A 21,856-nucleotide genomic window follows, 5' to 3' on the forward strand; every position below is an offset into this window, starting at 1 on the left:
AGTGCAGTACTCCAAGTGGGGTCTGACCAGGGTCCTATGCAGCTGTAACATTACCCCTGATCAGGAAAATGCCTCTTTTGAAGCACAAGGTTCATGTTTTTCCTTTTCAGCTATCCTATCTAAATATGTTTTCCCCTTGTGCCTCCAAAAAGTCTGTCTTGAGCATTTCGAGCAAAAACACAATGCTACTAGATTATCCTCTGCAGTGGGCTAGATTGTCCTTTGTCTCATTTGCTTTCCCCACCTGTTTTGTTGTCTTTGCCAACCTTTGTGGACCCCATGAGACTGTTGGAGCTCTAGACATTGTCATCATCCTACTGAGTGGTCTCTATGGACAACCAGTTCTCAGAGGACTGATCTAGCGACCTTGCCCTGTTCGCCCTAATGGTCATTTCACAACTTGTGGTAACAGCAAAAATGAAAAATTTAAAAGCACTCAGCAGGTTGAATGCTCTCCCTGGGGAGAGAAACAGAATCATTAATTAGAACTGGAAAATTGATATCGCAATTGTGTTTTTAGTGGTGGAGAAAGAGGATGGAGTATGTTTATACATGCTTCTGAGATTATTTCAAAATAAATTTGGAAGCTCCTTTAATCATTAAATAATCTTAAATGCAACTTCCTGAAAAGATGAGAGGTGGTACTCAAATCAATGTTGGGTTTAAAACTGAGGTGTGAAATATGAAGTGTATTTGCCCCACGGTTCAGTAAGGCTGAGCTCTGCCTTAGCCTCAGTGCTGAGTTTAGTGCTATTGCAATGTTAAGGGTGATTTTCGTCAGGAATGCACTAATCCACCAAGCCGACCTTATTAACAGGGCTCCTCTCATTGTCCACTGAAAGGAAATAGCCCTTTGAATAGTTTACTGTTTCATTTCTTCACTGATTAAATAAAATTTATACAATTTAATTATGTGTGCATGTATCTAATATAGTTATATACTGTATAATTCTTTTGATAACTTCACTCTTTATTCTGTGCAGTCCTTAAACATATTCTAGCCACTTCCAGTCTTAAGTAGAAACAAATCTTTTAAAGTTATCAAAATAATTCACATTGAATACTTTTCCTTACTACCCCCTCCAGTCTCTCCTTTTTTTGTGTTTAACTTAATAATTATGGTTCATGTACTTATTAAAATTCCCTTTTAATTTCTGTATTTCTCTATAATCCATTTTGCACTGCATTCTGAGGTGGATTCCTTGCATATTGTCCCCTGTGACTTTATTCATGCCCAGGAACATTAAATATTGATTTCCTTCCTTAAATCATAGATTTAGAAGAATGCAGCTTGCATGTTACTCTGTTTGATTTATAATGACTGGCCATGTTAGAATTAAACAGGAAGAGGTGTTAGATACCTTGAAGCAAATAAAGGTTGTTAAATCTGCAGGGCATGATTAAGTGCATGTTGCCCAGAGTGAAATCCCAGGCTGCTGTGGGAGCCAGTGGAGATTACTGGGACCCTGATGGGTTTTTTGTTGTGCATCATGTAAGGTGCCAAATGAACAAATGTGGTTTCTTTATTCAAAACAAGCAGCAGGGGTAAGCTAAGTAATTATAGACCAGTGAAACTTTAACTGTGTTTGGAAAATTATTGTGAAAATAATTCTCATAACAGATTTATTTAAACTTAGAAAGGCAGAGCTTGATTCGGGGTAGTAAGCATGCCTTTGTCGATGGGATACCCTGTTTCACAAATTTATTTGAGCTTAGATGTAATAAAATAAGTTGGTAGTTTAGCAGTTGTCATCTAATGAATTTCATTAGATGACATCCATAATAGCATGGATATCAATGTAGAAAATCACATGAAAGTTTGTGGTGTTTTGGATTGGGAGGATGGTATTCTTGCGCTCCAGTATAACATTAATCAACTGGGAAGTTGAGCAGAGGAATGGCAGGTGGAATTTAATTCTGACAGATGTGACATGTTGCATTTTTGAGCGTCAAGTGAGGATAAGTCATGCACAGAAAACATTACATTCTTTGGAAGACTGGGCAGAAGAAAAAAAACAACCTGCAAATCCACAGATCCCTGAAGGTAGCAGAAGAGCTACAGAAACTGAAGAAAAAAGGGTATGATAGATAGATAGATACTTTATTCATTCCCATGGGGAAATTCAACTTTTTTTTTCCAATGTCCCATACACTTGTTGTAGCAAAACTAATTACATACAATACTTAACTCAGTAAAAAATATGATATGCATCTAAATCACTATCTCAAAAAGCATTAATAATAGCTTTTAAAAAGTTCTTAAGTCCTGGCGGTTGAATTGTAAAGCCGAATGGCATTGGGGAGTATTGACCTCTTCATCCTGTCTGAGGAGCATTGCATCGATAGCAACCTGTCGCTGAAACTGCTTCTCTGTCTCTGGATGGTGCTATGTAGAGGATGTTCAGAGTTTTCCATAATTGACCGTAGCCTACTCAGCGCCCTTCGCTCAGCTACCGATGTTAAACTCTCCAGCACTTTGCCCACGACAGAGCCCGCCTTCCTTACCAGCTTATTAAGACGTGAGCCTTGCCTTCATCATGGTGGCATAAACTTTATGAAAGTTTGGTTTGGCTGCATCTGAAATGGTGTGTGCAGTTCTGGTCACCACACCGTAGAAAGTCTATAATTCTGCTGGGAAAGGTGTAGAGGGGATTCATTGAAATGTTGTATGGATTGATACATTTCAGTTTTAGGAAATATTGGATAGGCTAGGATTTTCCTTGAAACGGGTGTGATCTTGCAGAGATGTACAGGATGGTTAGAGTAAGCTGTAGAATTTTTTTTAGCAACACATACAACATGCTGGAGGAACTCAGTAGGTCGGGCAGCATCCGTGGAAATGAGCAGTCAACATTTCAGGCTGAGACCCTTCTTCAGGAATTTTTAATCCCTTGGTAGCAGAGTCCAAAACAAGAAAATGGAGACATCTCTTTCTCCCTTCTTAAGGAAAGAGAAAACCCGCATGTTGAATACCAGGTGAAACGTAAAGTCTCTGGGCTAACTGCAAGTCTGTGTCTTTGCTAATGCTTTGCTCACGCTTGAGTGCTCGGTGGCGGTGCCGATGCTTTCTTTTTGCCAGTGGGGGGAAGGGAGATTGTTGCTCGCTGCCACTTACACATGGGGGGGGGAGCTGGGGGGAACTTTGGGGTTTTAACATTTAACTGACGTTCATTCTTTGGGGACTCCTGTTTTCGTGGATGGTTGTGAAGAAAAAGAACTTCAGGATGCATATTGTATACATTTATCTGACATTAAATTGTACCTTTTGAAGAAGTCATCGGTAAAGAGGAGGTTCAGAGAGGATGCAAGGGGTGGGGAAAGTTATTTGTGCAGTGGTTAAAATGTGCAGTATGCTGCCTGTTGAGGTACTGGAGCCAGGTACTCGCATTTAAGACTACAGAGCAGTTTTGAGTAAATGTGCAGTTGCAAAAAAAAAACTTGGTGAACCCTTTGCAATTACCTGATTTTCTGCATTAATCACTCATAAAATGTGGTCTGATCTTCATCTAAATCACAGTAATAGACAAACATAATCTGCCTAAACTAATAACACGCGAACAATTGTACTATTTCTCATCAATACGGAGTACATTATTTAAGTAATCAGTCCAGGTTCAAAAAAAAGTGTATGTGGACCTCTGGGATAATGCCTTTTCCAAAAGTTATTTGGAATCCGGTGCTGCAATCAATGAGGTGAGATTGGAGCTGTGGGTTATAGAGGAGCCCTGCCCTAAAAAAGGCACACACTTTTACTAACAGGTGACTGGCAGAGCCTGCTCTTCAAGAATGATCTGTTTTTATGCCTCGATCAAAACAAATTTCAGCAGGATCTTAGAAGAATTGTAGAGATGTATGAAGCTGGAGAAGACTACAAAAGCATTTCTAAAGACCTGAGTGTTCCATCAGTCCACAGTAAGTCAAATTGTCTGGAAATAGATGAAATTCAGTACTGTAGCTACTCTCCCTAAGAGTGGGCGTCCTGCAAAGATCACACCAAGAGCACAATGTGCAATGCTGAAGGAGGTGAAAAAGAACCCAAGGGTAACTGCAAAAGACCTGCAGAAATCTCTAGAACTTGCTAAAGTCTCTGCTCACGTGTCCTCTATAAGAAAAGCACTGAACAAGAATGGTGTTCATGGAGGGACACCTTAGAGGAAACCACTGCTCTCCAAAAAACATTGCTATACATCTCAAGTTTGCAAAAGACCACCTGGATGTTCTACAATGCTCTAGGACAATGTTCTGTGGACAGATGAGACAAAAGTTGAACTTTTTGGTAGAAATGCACATTGCTATGTTTGGAGGAAGAAGGGCACTGCACACCGACACCTCATCCCAACTGTGAAGCATGATGGAAGGAGCTTCGTGGTTTGGGGCTGCTTTGCTGCATCAGGGCCTGGACAACTTGCAATTGTCAAGGGAACAATGAATTCAAAATTGCATCAAGACATTTTACAGGAGAATGTCAGGGTAGTGGTCGGTCACCTGAAGCTTAATGGAAGTTAGATGATGCAATAATGATCCGAAACACAAGAATAAATCTCCAACAGAATTTTTTTTTAAAGGGTTCACATACTTTGTCCAGCCTGGACTGTGGAAAAATTAAACAATGTGTTCAATAAAGACATGAAAAGTACATTTGGTTGTGTGTTATTAGTTTAGGCAGATTGTGTTCATCTATTATTGTGACTTGGATGAAGATCAAACTACATTTTGAGTAATTGCAAAAGGTTCACAAACTTTTTCTTGCAACTGTACTTGTCTGTAGCAGTGGTGTGGTGGGCTAAAGGGATTGGTTCTGTTACATGACTGAGTCTTGAATTGCTTTCCTACTAGCACAGTCAGTTCTTTGTTTCATTTTGGCATTTTATTGAGCTGTAAATCTTGAACATAGTTAAATCTCAGTAATGTTTATCTTTTTGAAAATTTGATACATTTGTTAAAGATTTCACATTTTTTTTCTTTCTGCAGGCTGCTATTTGGCATGCACTTAACCACTATGCTTATCGGGATGCGGTCTTCCTTGCAGAAAGACTCTATGCTGAAGGTATGTAGGAACAGCCATGATGTGATGGCATGAATGGTACCACCTGAGGGTGAATGAGCAATTGAAGGTTAAGCTAACATGATTATGATGTGCTTTCTGCCTGCCGTCTTTCAGAGGAGACTCAGAATTTCAGATAGTTGTTGTGCAAGGAACCAGTTGGAAGTTTGCGGGTGATGGGCAGATGGAGTGGGTGGAGGAGGTTAAAGGAATGCAGGTGGGGGACTGGAGTGGGTGTAGGAGGAACTGGATACATCAGAGAGGAAACAGATGAGGGAGGAGTTCAACAGAAGTTGGAGAATTCAATGTTCATGTCATTTGTAGAATACCCAGGTGGAATGTGAGAGGTATTGTTCTTGTTTGCTTACCCTCATCTGTGCAGTGGTGGAGGCTGAGAAGAATCAAGTTTGAGAGGTAGAGGGGAAGAGAATTAAAATGGCTAGCAACCGAGAGATTGAGGTGGTCATGGTAGAGGAAGTGCAGGTGTTCAGCAATGCAGTTACTTAGTTTATGCCTGGTCACCCCGATGTAGAGATCATATTAGAACCACTGGAAAAAATAAACTATTTCCAAACAGATGCACCTGGATGGGCCTGTCGGGCCCTGGGTGGTGGTGAGAGAGGAAGTGTAGAGACAGTTAGTATCCTTCCTGATGACAGGGGTATGTGCTTGGGGAGGGGAGATGTGAATGAGTGATCTTTGCAGAAAGGTTTAAGAAGGGAACAACGTAGATGGTGGTGGAATCACATTGTTGCTGGTGGAAGTTGTGAATGGTGTGCTGGGTGCTTGGGCTGGTGTGGTGATGTGTAAGGACCAAAGAAACTATTCCAGTGTTGCCTTGTGGTGTGTACAGAAGTGTTCAAAATAAATGAAATGTGAGGGAGACATTATTTACCGAGAAGAGGATATCTTGGATGTTATGGACAGGAAAGCCTCACCAAACAAATGTAGCAAAGATGGAGAAATTGAGGAAAAGGAAATGCATCCTTTCAAGAGCAGGTGGGAGAAGGCAAAGTCTAGATTGCTGTGGGGTTGTAGTAGATGTTGGTGGAGATGGAAAAAGGAAGGGGAAGTGTTAGAGATAGACAGAGTGAACTTGGGGACAGGGTAGAAATTGTTTGTGACACTGATGAAATTATGAACTCCATACAGGTGTAAGAGGCAGCAGCCTAGTGTTAATGTCATGGAGAAATGTTTGGGTAGTGGTGCCTGAATAGATTTAGAAAATAGCTACATCAGGAGCAGTCCAATGAAAAATCAGGTGGGGCAGGAGTGTGATAGTTTGATACCTATAGAATCAAAATACATGACCAAACAAGGTCCTGGCTTTACTTCAGTTGGTCACATTTCTGCTTTGAAAGTGCAGACCATGTTAACTTTTCTCCATGTTTTTGAGAACTCTTGGAGAATGTAAGTAAAAATATGAGCATGATGCGATTTCATGGTCTCCAGACATTTTTCAAGTCTCTGGAATACCAGTTGAGCACAGGTTCCCCCCACTATCTGAAGGTAGAGCGTTCCTATGAATGGTTCATAAGCTGGAATGTTGTAAAGTGAATAAGCAATTACCATTTATTTATATGGGAAAAATTTGTGAGTGTTCCCAGTCCCAAAAAATAACCTGCAATATCATGCCAAGTAACACAAAACCTAAAATAACAGTAACGTATAGTAAAAGCAGGAATGATATAATAAATACACAGCCTATATAAAGTAGAAATACTTTTCTGCAATCATTGCAGCACTGTAGCGTAGCAAAAATCACACTACGTATAATCTCACTATGTAGTGGAAGCAGTCTCTTCAGTAACCTTTAAGCTATGAAGCTGCAAAATCATATCAAATAACACAAAAATACACAGCCTATATAAAGTAGAAATAATGTATGTACAGTGTAGTTTCACTTACTGGAAACGGGAAGGCAGCGAGCACACTGATGGTGTATAAGGCTGAGTCGTCGGAGGTTGGGATGCTCGGCAATTTTTTCCAATAAATTGCAGTTTCGTCACAGTTAAACACTTGTTTATACAAATAACCACCTTCTGTAATTATTTTCTTCAGTTCTGCTGGGAACTATTCTGCAGCTTCAGTATCAGCTGAAGCACTCTCTCTAGTAAACTTGAAGCTATGAAGCTGCCCTCGCCTCAGAAACCGATCAAACCACCCATGACTACCTTTAAATTCTACTTTCGCAACACTTTCATCACCATTGTCCAGTGCTTTCTGTTTCAGCTTATTTAAAACTACTGACTGATTTCTCCTTAAGTAAAAGATAACTTAATGGACCACCACGCTTTGTACACCCATCAATCCACTCAAGCAACAGACTTCCAGTTTTATCCATTATTGGATGCCAACTAAGAGAGACCACTTTGCTATGAGCAGAACCAATGGCAGCTTTCAAGATTCTTTCTCTCTGTGTATAAATAGTGCGAATGGTTCAATGTGTGGACAATGTCCTTTGTTCACCACAATTGAAACGCTTAATTATGTCTAGCTTACTGCTTGTGAGCTCTTTTAGGCTTTTCCGATACCTTAGAACTCATCTTGCTAACAGATGCACAAAATAAATCAACATAAAGCACATGTTTAAGCTATGGCGGCTAGAATGCAGTTCCGGGGGAGGAGCTTGGCTGCTTGGGGCACGCGCTGCTTTTTTTTTGTAACAGTGAAGAACGCCTGTTTGCGAAAGCATGTAACTAATGTAGGTCTTTTGTAACAGTGAGATATTGTAAAGTGAACTTTCGAAAAATGGGGGTCACCTGTAATCCTCCGAGTTAATCTATTTAGAAATTCTTGATTACATCATAATGAATATTTTAATTGATAATACTGCCAGCTTTATTGTTAGTGATCATTAAATTACAGTGGTTGAAAGAATATTTTCTGAATTGAACTGAGTTGTCCGTTATGTTTTGTTGGTTGCATTTGGTATTGTTATTTTGTTTTCTGCTAAATCTTTAATTTGAAAGGCAATGAATGGTTTTTAAAACCCACCCATTGTTGGGGAAATGTTAGTTCTGAAAAACAATTTTGAGCCCACCCATAAATTCAAATTGCCATTCATTTAATGAAATGGAACCTTGTCCAGACCATCGGACACACCAGTGATTCTGTTGTTAATCTGTGAACTTCCTCGAGCAATGAAGTGCGATCATGTTTGCTTTGTCCAGGTAAGAATTAAGGGAGGGAAAATGCATAAAGCTTTTCTAGGGTTTTTAAATGGTGTTCACAGCAAGTAAAATATTATTTTGGCTTTCAGAAAATACGTATTGTGTTTATGAAAAATGCTTTCATTTTATTCTGCAGTTTGTTCTGAAGAAGCTCTATTTCTCTTGGCAACCTGTTACTATCGCTCAGGGAAAGCATACAAAGCCTACCGGCTTTTGAAAACTCATAGCTGTACTACTCCTCAGTGCAAGTACCTTCTTGCCAGATGTTGTATGGATATCAGCAAGTAAGTAAATGGAAGTTTGAAGATTATAACCTCAGTTTCTCATAAAGCAGTGAATGTACAGTCCAATTATTGGTAATCTGTTTCTGTTGAGGTGGAAATGATTACTTAGGTTTTTGCTTGGTTCCCTGTTTCTTTTGTAATTTCTACTATTAGAGAACAAGCATTTCAGGTGACAGGGAGAAAGTTCTGAGGAGATATGTTGGGCAGTCTTTATACAGAGTGGTGGGTGCTTGGAATGTGGTGGGAGTGGAGGCAGATATCAGGTGTTGAAGAGGCATAAGAATATGTTGGGAGTGATGGGATATGGACATAGTATATGCAGAAGAGTTGGTTTTAGTTTGGCATTATCTCAGCATCATGGGCTGAAGTGTCTTTTCCTATGCTGTAATATTCTATATCATGTTTTTCAAAAGTGTTGAAATATATTAAAACTTAATTTGTCCTTTTGTCAGTTTGCTTAATGGGGAAACTAGATTTTCAGAATCAGGTTTATCATCGCTGGCATGTGATATGAAATTTGTTAACTTAGCAGCAGCAGTTCAATGCAATACATAATCTAGCAGAGAAAAAAATAAATATAATAAATAAGTAAATCAATTACAGTATACATTGAATAGATTAAAAACATGCAAAAACAGATACTGTATATTTAAAAAAAGTGAGGTAGTGTCCAAAGATTCAATATCCATTTAGGAATCAGATGGCAGAGGAGAAGAAGCTGTTCCTGAATCGCTGAGTGTGTGCCTTCAGGCTTCTGTACCTCCTTCCTGATGGTAACAGTGAGAAAAGTGCATGTCTGGGTGCTGGAGATCCTTAATAATGGACACCGCCTTTCTGAGACACCACTCCCTGAAGATGCCCTGGGTACTTTGTTGGCTAGTACCTAAGATGGAGCTGACCAGATTTACAATCCTCTGCAGCTTCTTTTGGTCCTGTGCACCCCCCCCCCCCCCCATACCAGACAGTGATGCAGCCTGTCAGAATGCTCTCCACGGTACATATATAGAAGTTTTTGAGTGTATTTGTTAACATGCCAAATCTCTTCAAACTCCTAATGAAGTACAGTCATATAGTCGCTGTCTTGCCTTCTTTATAACTACATTGATATGTTGGGACCAGGTTAGATTCTCAGAGACCTTGACACCCAGGAACTTGAAACTGCTCACTCTCTCCACTTCTGATCCCTCTGAGGATTGGTATGTGTTCCTTCATCTTACCCTTCCTGAAGTCCACAATCAGCTCTTTCGTCTTACTGACATTAAGTGCCAGGTTGCTTTTGCTATTTAATTTGGTTCTTTCACTAGCTGTCTTGATTTCTTCATGTGGACCTGGCTTGTGAAGTTGAATTGTCTTGGAGATGGGTTTTTTTTTGTCCCTGTCAATGTTATAATTAATGATGGTACAATCACCAACGTAATTATGTTTTGTTCTTGAAGGATGACTTCAATGATCTTGGAATGGGGAGCTTGTCTACCTTTAGATGATTCTTGCTCCAATTTTGTTTTGTCCTCAACCTTGTGTCATTCTGTAGTTGAACCGTTACAGGCAGAAGCTGTTCATATCAATTTTGTTTAGTGTGGTAGAGGTGATTGATCTGTTAGTTTGGATTCAGTATGTTTTAGTCGTGGAACCAAACATCAAAATGAAATTCTCCTGAAATAAAGGTGAGTTTATCATTAATGTTTTTATTTATTTATAATTTTTTTTTATTAGTTTTTCAAAACATTTTACAAAATTAAAAACCCCAAATCCCAATGAGGAGCATTAATACAGTGCAAGATTAAGCATACAATAGCAATATGCTACAAAGGAAGAGAATTTAACAAAAAAGCACCTAAATTAAAGACAAGTGAGCTTAGTGTCAGCTTAGTGTCCCCAAGCCTCACAACACAAGAAAAAAACAACAACTCCAGACCAACCACCACACAGTATAAAGAGTATAAGTCCGGACAGTCAAACTCCCAGACTGTGAATACACTTAGCAACAGAGGATAATAATGCCTACTACCAGAAAAAAAAGGGAGCTGAAAGCAAGGGACCGAAAAGAAGAAAAAAAAACCCTAGTCAGGAGGAAGGTTATGAAAGTACTCGATAAAAGGTCCCCAGACCTTATGGAACTTTAGATCCGAATTAAGAACTGAATAATGAATTTTTTTCGAGGTCCAAGCAGGCCATAATGTCGTTAAGCCATTGCGCATGAGTGGGCGGGGCAACATCTCTCCATCTAAGGAGGATCAAGCGTCTCGCCAGGAGAGAGGCAAAGGATAGTATTCGGCATTTGGTCGGACCCAGACATAAATCTGTCTCGCCCCAAAAACCGAACAGAGCAATTAAGGGGTTAGGTTCTAGGTGCTGATTCAGAATACCCGATAATGTAGTGAAGACATCTTTCCAGAATTTCTCCAAGCTAGGACAGAACCAGTACATATGGATGAGAGAGGCCACGCCCCTCTTGCATTTATCACAGTGCGGACTAATGCCAGGGTAGAATCGAGATAGTTTAGATTTAGACATATGGGCTCTGTGAACAATCTTAAACTGTAAAAGGCAATGGCGAGCACAAAGGGAGGTTGAGTTAACCGATTTGAGAACTGAGTCCCAGCTCTCCTCGGATAAGGAGATATTTAAATCCTGCTCCCAGGCCATTTTAATTTTATCCACAGGGGCCTGACGTAAGGCTGCTAGTTTATCTCGGATAATTGATATTAAACCTTTACCTAGTGGATTAATGGAAAGAAATAGGTCCATAGCATTTTTCGCAGGCATTTCAGGAAAGTTCGGAATTAAAGGAGCAGTAAAGTGTCGGATTTGGAGATATCTGAAAAAGTGAGCGTTAGGCAGGTTGAACTTAACGGAGAGCTGCTGAAAAGAAGCGAAGCGATTATCAATGAAGAGATCTTCAAAATGTCTAATGCCCTTCCTGTACCAAACATGGAATGCTGAATCGTACGTAGTAGGTAAAAAAAAGGTGATTATGTGCGACAGGGCTAGAAACGGAAAACCCCTGGAAACCATAGCATTTCCTAAACTGAGCCCATATACGCAAAGTGTGTCTAACCAGAGGATTAGTTATTGAACTGGGCAGACTGCTAGGGAGTGCAGAGCATGTTTTTATTTTTTAACCTAAATTACTGAGGGAGATTGAATGTTTTTGTTGTGCTTGAACTGAGATGTTGGCTTATTTTGTCTATGTCATAAATGAAATCACTTGATCTCATCGAAGTGGGTTGCTGTTTCTTGACTAGTTTCTCATCTGGTAGGAAGTCAAATAGTCACTACTGATCAGAAATCCATAAAGAAAATATTTTTAAACTGCTTTTTATATCCAAGGACAGCTTTGGTCCCAGAAAATAATTCCTTCTGCTTATTTCTCTAGACCAGCAGAGGGAGAACAGATTTTAGCTGGTGGAATACTGAACAAACAGAAAAGCCATGATGATATTATTACGGAGTTTGGAGATTCAGCTTGTTTTACATTGTCTTTATTAGGACATATATACTGGTAAGTTCATGTGTATTAGATTGTAAATATTTACTGGCTTTGATACTGAAGTCAGGTACTGGTTAAAAATCCAGAGAGTCCTACAGAAGAGGTGCATTAATCTCACGAGTAATATCATGCAAGGTTATGATAGTATAATACAACGTTTGCTGTATTTGCAGTCAAAATTGTAAAATGCTAAGCTGGATGTGTGTTCAAATTTGACCATTTGTAGCTCGGCTGGGGAATTTGCAGCTTGGGGGGGGGGAAGGTGCTGATTTTTCTGCTTGAGACATGCATCTGAATAGAATGTAGGAACAGTGCAAGAAACTGATGCTGAGATTGGCCATCAAATAGTGGAGTGGGTCAAGAGGTTGAATGGCCCACTTCAATTTCTTGCATTCTTATGCTCTTGGTAAAGTACCTGATGACAAGACTAAGTAAATGTTATTTAATTAACTAGCCATGTTGTAGTTTTAAACTTTAGTTCATTATTTTAACAATTAAAGTCATGGATCTTGGTAAATACTGAATTGTTAATTCAAATAAGAGGCTAATTTGCAGGTACCACCAACATATATTTCTCATAATGGGTGTTGACATCTATTCCCCCCCCCCCCCCCAAGGATTTTGATGGTAGAGGCATCAATAGTTTCAGATAATTTGCCTTGATGATAGTAGCCTTAATGCATTCAAGCTCAACCTAGAATTTCACTCAGTGAATACAGTATACCTTAGCTCATGAGTGAGGGAGAGGGTATTTTCTATTGATCAATGATGTATTGTAAACTGCCTATTAAAACATCTAATGAGATGACTTTAAAATGTTCACATGTTAAAAGGGTTGGTATCTAAGAAGCTGATACAAGTTTACCCAAGAAATGGCAGGTGCTGGGATGTGGAGCAAAAAGCAAATTGCTATAGAAACTTAGTCCACTATTGCTGAATTTGTCCTGATTACTTCACTACTTTTAGTGTAGTGTGCAAAAATCGCCCTCTGTTCCAATGGTAAGAATTGTGCAAATCTAACCTGGATGCTGCAGTTAATCACGGTACAAGTGTTGACTGAAATTGTGATAATTTGGAACAAGAAAATCTATTCAAAACAAATGAACTTGGCTATAATATCTTTATGACCTGTTTTTGTGTACTCATAATTGTTTGTTTCCTTGCAGTAAAACAGATCGAATGGCCAAAGGAGCAGACTGTTACCAAAAAAGCCTTAGTCTAAATCCCTTTCTTTGGTCCCCTTTCGAATCGTTATGTGAAATAGGTATGCTGATAATTTTTTTTTTTATTAAAGTTTTACTTAAAAAGAAGTTGAAGCTAAATACTGTTTCCATCCCTCCCCTTTTAGGTGAAAAACCAGATCCTGATCAGACATTTAAATTGACATCTCTCCAGAATTTTAGTAGTTATCAGCCAAGTTTATGTATGCCTTTGTCTTTGAATCATGGTGTCCAACATAACAGGCAACCTGACACTGTCCTGATGGAAACGCCACAAGACACTATTGTGAGTTCAATTTAATTATTTCTGCCAAATTGCTGCAACTTCATCACCTGTTTTGAAATTTTTGATGTTCCTCTGTATGTATGTTACAAGTGAGTAAATGGCACAATTTAGTGAGGTTTTTTAATCATAGTCTGGTCCTAAAATATGATGCAGTTTAGAAGACCTAACTTGATTTAGCCCACCAGGCTTTTTTTAATATAAACTTCATAAATGTAACTGCTTTTATCTGAAGTTTTCTTTTTGAAATAAAAAGACATATCAAGAGATCATTAGCTGGTGAAAAAGCAGTGTGTAGTCAAAACAAACGAGAAAATCTGCAGATGCTGGAAATCTAAGTAACACACAAAATGCTGGAGGAACTCAGCAAGCCAGGCAGCATCTATCGAAAAGAGTACAGTTGACGTTTCAGGTTGAGACTTGTTGAAGGGTCTTGGCCTGAAATGTCGACTGTACTCTTTTACCATTAAATGCTGTCTGGCCTGCTGAGTTCCTCCAGAATTTTGTGTGTATTGTAGTCATAACAACTTGGGTTCTTGATCTTTGAGATTGTTAAAAGTCTATCATGTCAGTCCTGAATCCATGACTGAATGCAACTTTCTTGGAGACCACCCTACATACAACAGTTCTGTAGATAGCAACAGCAAAGTCATCTCAAACTTTGAGCTGCAATCCCAGGTAGCACAGTTACGAAGCCAGTAAAGCTGCTGCTTCACAATTTAGTCTTGACTTCCAGCACTTTGTGTGGAGTTGGCACGTACTCCCTGTGACTACATAGGTTTCTTTCAGATACTGAGGGATATGTGGATGGTAGGTGAATTGGATAATGTATTAATGCCTGCAGTGTTTGTGGGTAGTAGAATTGATGGGAATTTTGGGAGCAAAGTTTGCAGGGAAAATTAATGGTGTGATGGAACTGTTCTGTGAACTGGCATAGACTTCATGGACTAAAATTGCCACTTCATGTGTCAGCAGGAAATATCAAAATTATCCTGATTTTCGAGTTCAAACAACAAGCAGTGAATCTTCTAGAATATTCCTATGTGCTGGGGGGTTGATATTCATCTTGCCTGGGAAGTCATAGATTCCAAAAGAGTGTTACTCTGTAATAATGCTCCCAGATCTAATTTAGGACTTGATGATTTCAAGTAAAATTCCAGAGGCTTTGGCACATATCCTTGTCAAATGTTTCATCATGAGAGAGTACTGGTGTTGTTTGCAATGATCTCTGAAATGAATTGTCAAATCTTGTGTAACCTTTTGAAGAACATTGTTAAGCCAGGCTTCTTGGTTGAACATTACATTGACATTTGTGGTGATTTACTATATGCAGTTTTGTATATTACATTAGTATTGCATTTGCTAAGTTTTTAATGTTGAGCAATGAAGGAAAATTAGATTAGTATCGAAAAGTGGTGCTTGGGTGTCATTTGATCTCAGTGAATGGTGGTGTGAGGGCTAAATGGCTTATTCCTGCTACTTGCTATTGTGTACACTTAAATTGTGATCAATATTTCAGATTTGATGGAACACGTGTTTTTTGCACTTTTATACTGACTCTAGTAAACTAAATACTGATACTGTATGCTTTTATAATTGCTTTCTGGGTTTTTTTGCAAAATTGCACATTACAGTTGACTTTTTCTACTCTGCATGTATTAATTGTTTTTTAATCATTCTTATCAAAATGAATAAATTATGCCTTCTCGACATGAAATTTTGTCTTTACATTCCGCCATGGCCTTCAATGCCTTTTGACTTTTGGGAATGGAGGAAAGCAGTGATTGAGTACATATAAAAGTAGTTACGTGAGTTTGCAAAGTCACTAAAAATAACCAAGCACTAGTTTTTAATGATTGGAAACATGGAGTTGAAGATCAGAAGTTGTGTTAAAGCTGTATCATGCCTTGCTTGGAACCTGGTGTGCAGTAGAAGTCACAATATTCTAAATAGAATGTCGAGACAGTGAGAGATCCCACACAAGATTCACAAAGGGGATTTCAGTTTCTCTTCTCTTCCTCTCTTCTCTCCCCCCCCCCCCCCCCCAATCTTTTGAGGATTTGGCCATTGTTGACTTAGGGCAGCATTTATTGACCATCCCAAATTCACCATGAAAAGGTGATGGCAATCGGCCTTGAGTGCTGCTGTTTTTCTGGTAAAGGCTCTTCAGCAACATTTTGTGGTAAGAGAGTGAAGACACTGATAAATTTCTAATTCAAGTTTGTGTGTGGCTTGGAGGGGAGCCTGCAAGTGATGGTGTTCCAATGTTCTTAACATTCCCAAATATATCTTGCTGGTAGAGATCATGGCTTTAGAACGTGCATTTGGAGTAATGTAGGTAAGTAACTGGAATGTTTTTTTTGAAAATGGTACATACTACAGCCACTGTAAGCTGGTGGTAGAAATATTTTTAGGGTACTGGTTGGAGAATCTTTAGGCTGGTTTATTCTGAATTGTGTAAAGCTTGAGAGTTGCTGGAACTGGGCTCACCCAGGCAAATGGGGCAAGTCCATTATACTTCTGATCAGTGTCTTTTAAAAATCATTTGGCTGAGCCTGGTCTACTTTTGTAGCCATAATATGTATGTAGCTGGTGTGGTTGAAATTTGGGTGATTAGTGACTTCCAGGAAGTAGCTGGTGGGGTATTTGAAATTTAACAGCATGTCTTGGGGAGGTGGTTAGTCTCTCTTATTTTGAAGATGGTTATGTTTGACCATGTGCCACTTGTTACCATTTATCAGTCCATAGCAGTATATTCTCTAGTTTTGCTGCTTGTAGGTATAGGCGCCTTCATTTGCTGGGGAGGTGTGAAGTAAATCAAATGTTGTTATACAAAGAGCAAACATCTCTGCCTGTGACCTGGGGGTAGAAGTAAGGCAGTTGATGAACCAACAGAAGATCCTTGAGCCAAGGACAGTATGCTGAACAATTCCTGCAGTGAAATCCTGAGACTGATGATTGATCTCTCATAACTACAGGCATATTTCTTTGAGAGGTGTGACTCGAACTGTGGAATTGTTATCTCCCCCTGATACCCATTGAGTAAAATTTTACCTGGACTCCTGGATTCTCACTTGATCAAATGCTGTCTTGCTGTTAGGGCCGATCAGTCCCATCACACTGCAAAGGTACTTTGTGGTATGGACATTAAAGTACATAACTGGAAAACATTTTGTGCCTTTACAACATTTGGTACTACTTCCAAAGATTGGATTTAATTCTTTTTGTCTCAATGAAATGCAATGGAATAGTAAAATATCTTGGTTATTTAAGACTCCTTGAGAAGTTAACTGCTTTGGGTATGGAGGTAAATAGAGGCCAGCATGGCAGATTTCAGTTCCTTTCTGGTTGTACTTATTCATTAGTTGTATTTTTCCCCAAATTCCGGGTTGATTCCACTGCTACCTTGCTAGGAATTAAACTTGTCTCTGTATCCAGTGCCTTGTAGAAGTATTCAGACCACACAACTATTTTCACATTTTACTGTCTCATATTCTAAATTTAAAATGTATTGAAGTAGGATTTTGAGTTGATCTACAAAACATTACGTCATGTCAAATCAAAAGAAAAGTTTCAAAACTGGTCAACAATTTGCTAAAAATTAAAACCAAACTTGAGGCAATTTGTAATTACCCACACTAATTTTCATCAGATGCAATGTACTGTATATTACCTAACCAGCTCACTCAATTTGATGTAGAAAATTGGAAGATCACCTGTTTTCAATGAATTCCTAAGAATAAATATCCCCTCCTCTCTGTCAGATCTAACAGTATGGAAGATTTTCAACAGACCAAACCAAAATGAAGACAAAAGAGGATTTGAGACAAACCAATGAAATGATAGTAGATAAGCACTACTCTGGGGATGGGTGCAAGGCCATCTCAAAGGCACTGAACATGCCTCTGTGCAATCACTTGTTAACTAAATAAAAGTGGAAAAATATGAAACCACAGCCACAATGCCTAGGTCCCTCTAAACCCTGATCCACGGGCCCCTCGTTTGATAGCATTGGCCCATAGTGTAAAATAGGTTGGGAATCCCTGCTCTAAACTTAATCTCTGGAGAAGAATAGCACCTGTAAGAGAGGCTACTGTGACGCCAACAGTCACTCTGAGTGAGATACAGAAGTCAGTGGTTTCAACTGGAGATAAAGTTCATGGCTACACAATCTCTAAGGCCTTGCACAAAAAGGGTATTTATGGAAGAGTGGCAAGGAAGAAGCCCTAGCTAAAAACAAAAGTACATCCTTGCCTGTAAAGACTTTGTAAACATCACTTAGAAGATACTGTAAAGATGTGGAAGAAGGTCTTGTGGTCGGATGAGACTAAAGTGGAATATTTAGCCTCAACACTAAATGGTACATGTGGCATAAACCTAATGCATCACATAGGCCAAGTAACACCATCCTTACTATAATGTATGGTGGGGGGTGGGGTGTGTGTGTGTGTCCCGTCAGTTGTGGTCGACCATGGGTACTGCGCCTCTGGTAGTCACTGGGGAGTGGCCTGTCCAGGGCAGAGTTGATATGGAGATCCATCTGTTGCCCATGCAGTGGGGCCGCCCTCTCCATCCTGATGATAGGTCCAAAGGAACGACAGAAGTCGATACAGTTTGGTACCAGCAGCATCGCAGGAGTTGCCGTGCCGGTGCTGGGTACAGCAGTCAGCCGCCTTCGGGACTCTGACTCTGGATTTTTCCTCGGGGTTTACTCCCAAAGCCTTTCCCGTGAGTGGGTATAGCTGCAAGGCAGCAGAGGTTTGAAATCGGAGTTTTCCTTCTCCTAGGTGAGCTACCATCCATGGTTAATGAGCCCCATCTTCCCGGAGCAACTGGTTTTAAGGTGCCAGTGACCTACCTTTGTCCCTTCTGTCAGTGAGAACAGCTCCGCTGGGCATAAGAACTATGCCACACATGAAGGCCAGGAGTTGGACTTGGTTGTTAGAGACTGTTTGAGACGCACATCATGAAGAGCATTTGTTTAGCAGTGGGAGCTCGTCCCCACTACCACCCTTTGGCTATGACTACCTTTGGAGGAGGTAGCATCATGCTATGGGGATGCTTTTCAGCAGTAGGGACTGGAAACCTGGTCAGGATTTTTGATGGGAAGATGAGCGCTGCCAAATACAGAGAGATCATGGATTAAAAACCTGCCAGAAAGCTTAAACTAAGGAAGAAGTTCATCTTTCAGCAGGACAATGGCCCAGGGCAACTATGAGGTGGTTTCAAGTGTAGAAAATTGGTGTCCTTGAATAGCCCAGTTCAAGTCCTAATTTTAACTGATCAAACATCTCTGGAAAGATTTCAAGGTTGCTGTCCACCATCATTCCCTAACTTATCTGGCACAGCTTGAGCAATTTTGCAATGAGGAATGAGCAAATATTGCTCCATCACATTGTGCAAAACTAATAAAGACTTGTCCAAAAAGACTACTGGCTGTAATAGCTGCAAGAAGTGGTTCAACTAAGTACTGAGCAAAGGGGGACAAATAATTTAGAACTGCTAATGTTTCTGTTTTTGAATTTTGAATTTTTCATGCTTTATAATTTTCCTTGTTTTTAGAGCTTAACTGTGAAAAAACAAGTATGTGATTTACAAATAAAAATCATCAGGTTAAATTTATCAAGATCCCTAGTTGTGACACTCATTTATGTGAACAAAGGGTTGTGGGCTCAGTACTTTTTCAAGGCACTGCAGTTAGTCCAACCATCTGGATTACTAGTCCAGTAATTTAAGCATTATATATATACACTATTGGGTATATATCAGGGAAAGAAAACATTGGTTCTCCATTCTCTTTTTCTCTTGTTAAAAGATGAGAGGTGATTAACTTTTTTTAAAAAAATATATCAAAATTGAAATGTTTTGATAGAATTGATACAGAGAGAATGCCTCCTTATGAGGAATAAGAGGAATGTTTGAGTCCATCAATATGCAATGTTTGTTACTGCAGAATGATTGAAGATATTACTGTAGATATTTCAGAGCTGAAGAGGGAACAAAAGGTTGGGTGGAAGGGGAAGACACCAGGCTTGGCTGGAGCAAAGTACAAGCTTGCACAGCTTAGGCCAGAAGCATCTATTAATACCATTTATCCTATGTAATTGTGCAAATCTACCTCTCCTTTCCATTACTTTTGACTGCATTTTACCATCTGCTTTTAACTACATATTGTGGATGGCATAGTATGTTACATGTCCAGTTTATTGTTGCATGAATCTCAGACAGTCTTTTTTTTTATTGTTGTCTTTCCATTGTGTTTCTTGACAGACTGCTGGACTTGTTTTCTGTGATGTGACAGATGATCAGCACCTGTATATTTGCTCACTCTGCTTGTTGTTCATTTGCTTCAGTTACATTTTTCAAATTATCTCTGGTCTGATGATTACTAACTACTTGCAATTATTATGGAGTATTGCTTTCATCAAGCTTCCATTCTTTATTTGATTGTTGCACACAGTGTGTTCCGTATTGCAGCACTATATTGAAACATCTCTTTGGCCAACCAGTGTATGTGGGCAATTGTCCTCCATTTAAGCAAATAGTGTGCCTCACTTTGTCTGCTCTATTGAGGTTGTCTACAAATTTGTTCCATAAATGTAACTGTGTAGAGTTAAAACAAATCACCAGAAATTTGTGTGATCTGGCAAATTGTCTTTCTAGAACTCATTGTATTATTTGGCAGATCTCTTGTGCCTTTTGGTATCTTGACACTTCCAATGTGTTTTCATGATTTTACCATTTATCTTTTTAGCTCCTTTCTGCTGCTTTACAATGAAAACTGCTTCAACTGTTGGCAGGCTTCACAGGAACTGAGCACCAATTAACCATCACTTAATATCTTGGTTTGAAATTGAGTTTGATGGCTTAGTAACATGTGAATAAATGGTGAAGTCAGCAATGAGCTATTGTTGGAGCATTTTATTGGTGTGCTGAAGCATGTAGTTTAGCCCAACCAGTTGAGTAGGTTTACTTTCTAGTGGGGGAGAAAGATGCATTTCAAATAAGGCCATCGCAGCAATTGTACTACTTAAAACAAAAACTTTCTTTTGTAGGAGTTAAACAGATTAAATCTTGAATCTTCAGCCAACTCAAAATATTCCTCAATGATGACTGATTCTTCAGCATCATTAATTGACACATCTGTGATTTCTCCTGATGCTCTACCACTTGGTTCTGGAACATCAGTTTTATCCAAACAACAAGTAAACAAGCCAAAGTCTGGAAGGAGCCTGCTTGGTGGTCCTGGAACTCTAAGCCCCTTAACACCAAGGTAAAGGTTCTTTTCAACTGTCTCAAAACCAAACTGTTTTTGTGTGCATGTTTTCTGTCTTATTGCCTTATTCCAGATGTCTGGATCTTATTGAATTCCAGGGATAAATGCAGCTTTTATGACCGCCATTTAGCTTCTTGGTTGTAGAAATCCTTTCGCTTCGCTTGTTTTTGCTGAACATGTGGCTGATTGTGAACCTTCCAGTTTCTTATTTTGCTTGATACTATGTTACTTAGTGGTTAGTATAGAATAATTCAGCAATAATGGTTGGATTTTGCCTTTCCTGGAAACTTGTACTAAAAGATTAAAATGCACTATAGGCTTTGCCAGTCTTTCCTTGGAGACACTTGTGTATTCTGGGTTTGCTCTTTCTCATTTTAAATTTTCCTAAATCCAAAAATAGATTTGAGGAAGATCCCATTAGATTTAAAGATACCAGATTTAGAATGTTGATTCTAAAAAGGGATACTAAGCATAACTCCTGTCCAAGGAAAATGTTATAAACTGTTGTTTAAAATATTATGGGATTTTCTGAAAAAGATGAAGGCTGAAACAGAGTTAAGATTTTGCAAAAATTAAGTTGATCAATTTATTGGATTTGTTTTTATGTGCTGTGGATAATGAGCAACCTATGGATATACTAAGACTTCTAGTGGCCACATGTTAGGCTGTGTCGAGGGTCATTGTAGAAAATGAAATCTCAATGTGCAGATGAAAGGTTAACTATTGAAAGTAGGAAAGATTGGGTCTTTGCTGTAGTTTGCAAAATACAATAACTGGTGTGCTGCAAAGATCCGTGTTGGTGTTCAGCATTGTCCATTTTTATATGAATGATTTGGTTGAAGACACGAGATTTTGTGTTGCTAAACTGACTGATGACATAAAGATAGGAAAGCAAATTGTGAAGTTGATGCAAGCACATTACAATGCAATATGGATCAATTAAGTGAGGAGCCAAAGATGGGACAAATGGAGTATAATATGGGAGAATATGAAATCACATTATTGCAAGAAATTTGAAAATGCATATTATCTAATTAGAGATTGCTAAGCCTAGAGGTTCAGAAGGAACTGAGTTTACAAGTGCTT

The 21,856-nt window shown here is 39.1% G+C and overlaps 1 protein-coding gene across 5 annotated transcripts in view; it reads left to right on the forward strand.

Moving 5' to 3' along the window:
- The window catches only part of cdc27 (cell division cycle 27), a 129,237-nt gene that overhangs the window by 15,162 nt on the left and 92,219 nt on the right, over positions 1 to 21,856 (forward strand). For all 5 annotated transcript variants that reach the window (XR_012102004.1, XM_073070818.1, XM_073070816.1 and 2 more), the window contains exons 2-7: positions 4,972 to 5,047; positions 8,354 to 8,501; positions 11,878 to 12,003; positions 13,158 to 13,255; positions 13,340 to 13,497; positions 20,550 to 20,767. Coding sequence is in view for 4 of the 5 variants with exons in the window: in XM_073070818.1 (XP_072926919.1) it covers positions 4,972 to 5,047; positions 8,354 to 8,501; positions 11,878 to 12,003; positions 13,158 to 13,255; positions 13,340 to 13,497; positions 20,550 to 20,767 (824 nt within the window). In the remaining variant the exon portion in view is untranslated. The remainder of the gene's footprint in view (positions 1 to 4,971; positions 5,048 to 8,353; positions 8,502 to 11,877; positions 12,004 to 13,157; positions 13,256 to 13,339; positions 13,498 to 20,549; positions 20,768 to 21,856) is intronic.

The sequence above is a fragment of the Hemitrygon akajei genome, chromosome 18, assembly GCF_048418815.1.
Source record: "Hemitrygon akajei chromosome 18, sHemAka1.3, whole genome shotgun sequence".
NCBI lineage: Eukaryota > Metazoa > Chordata > Chondrichthyes > Myliobatiformes > Dasyatidae > Hemitrygon > Hemitrygon akajei.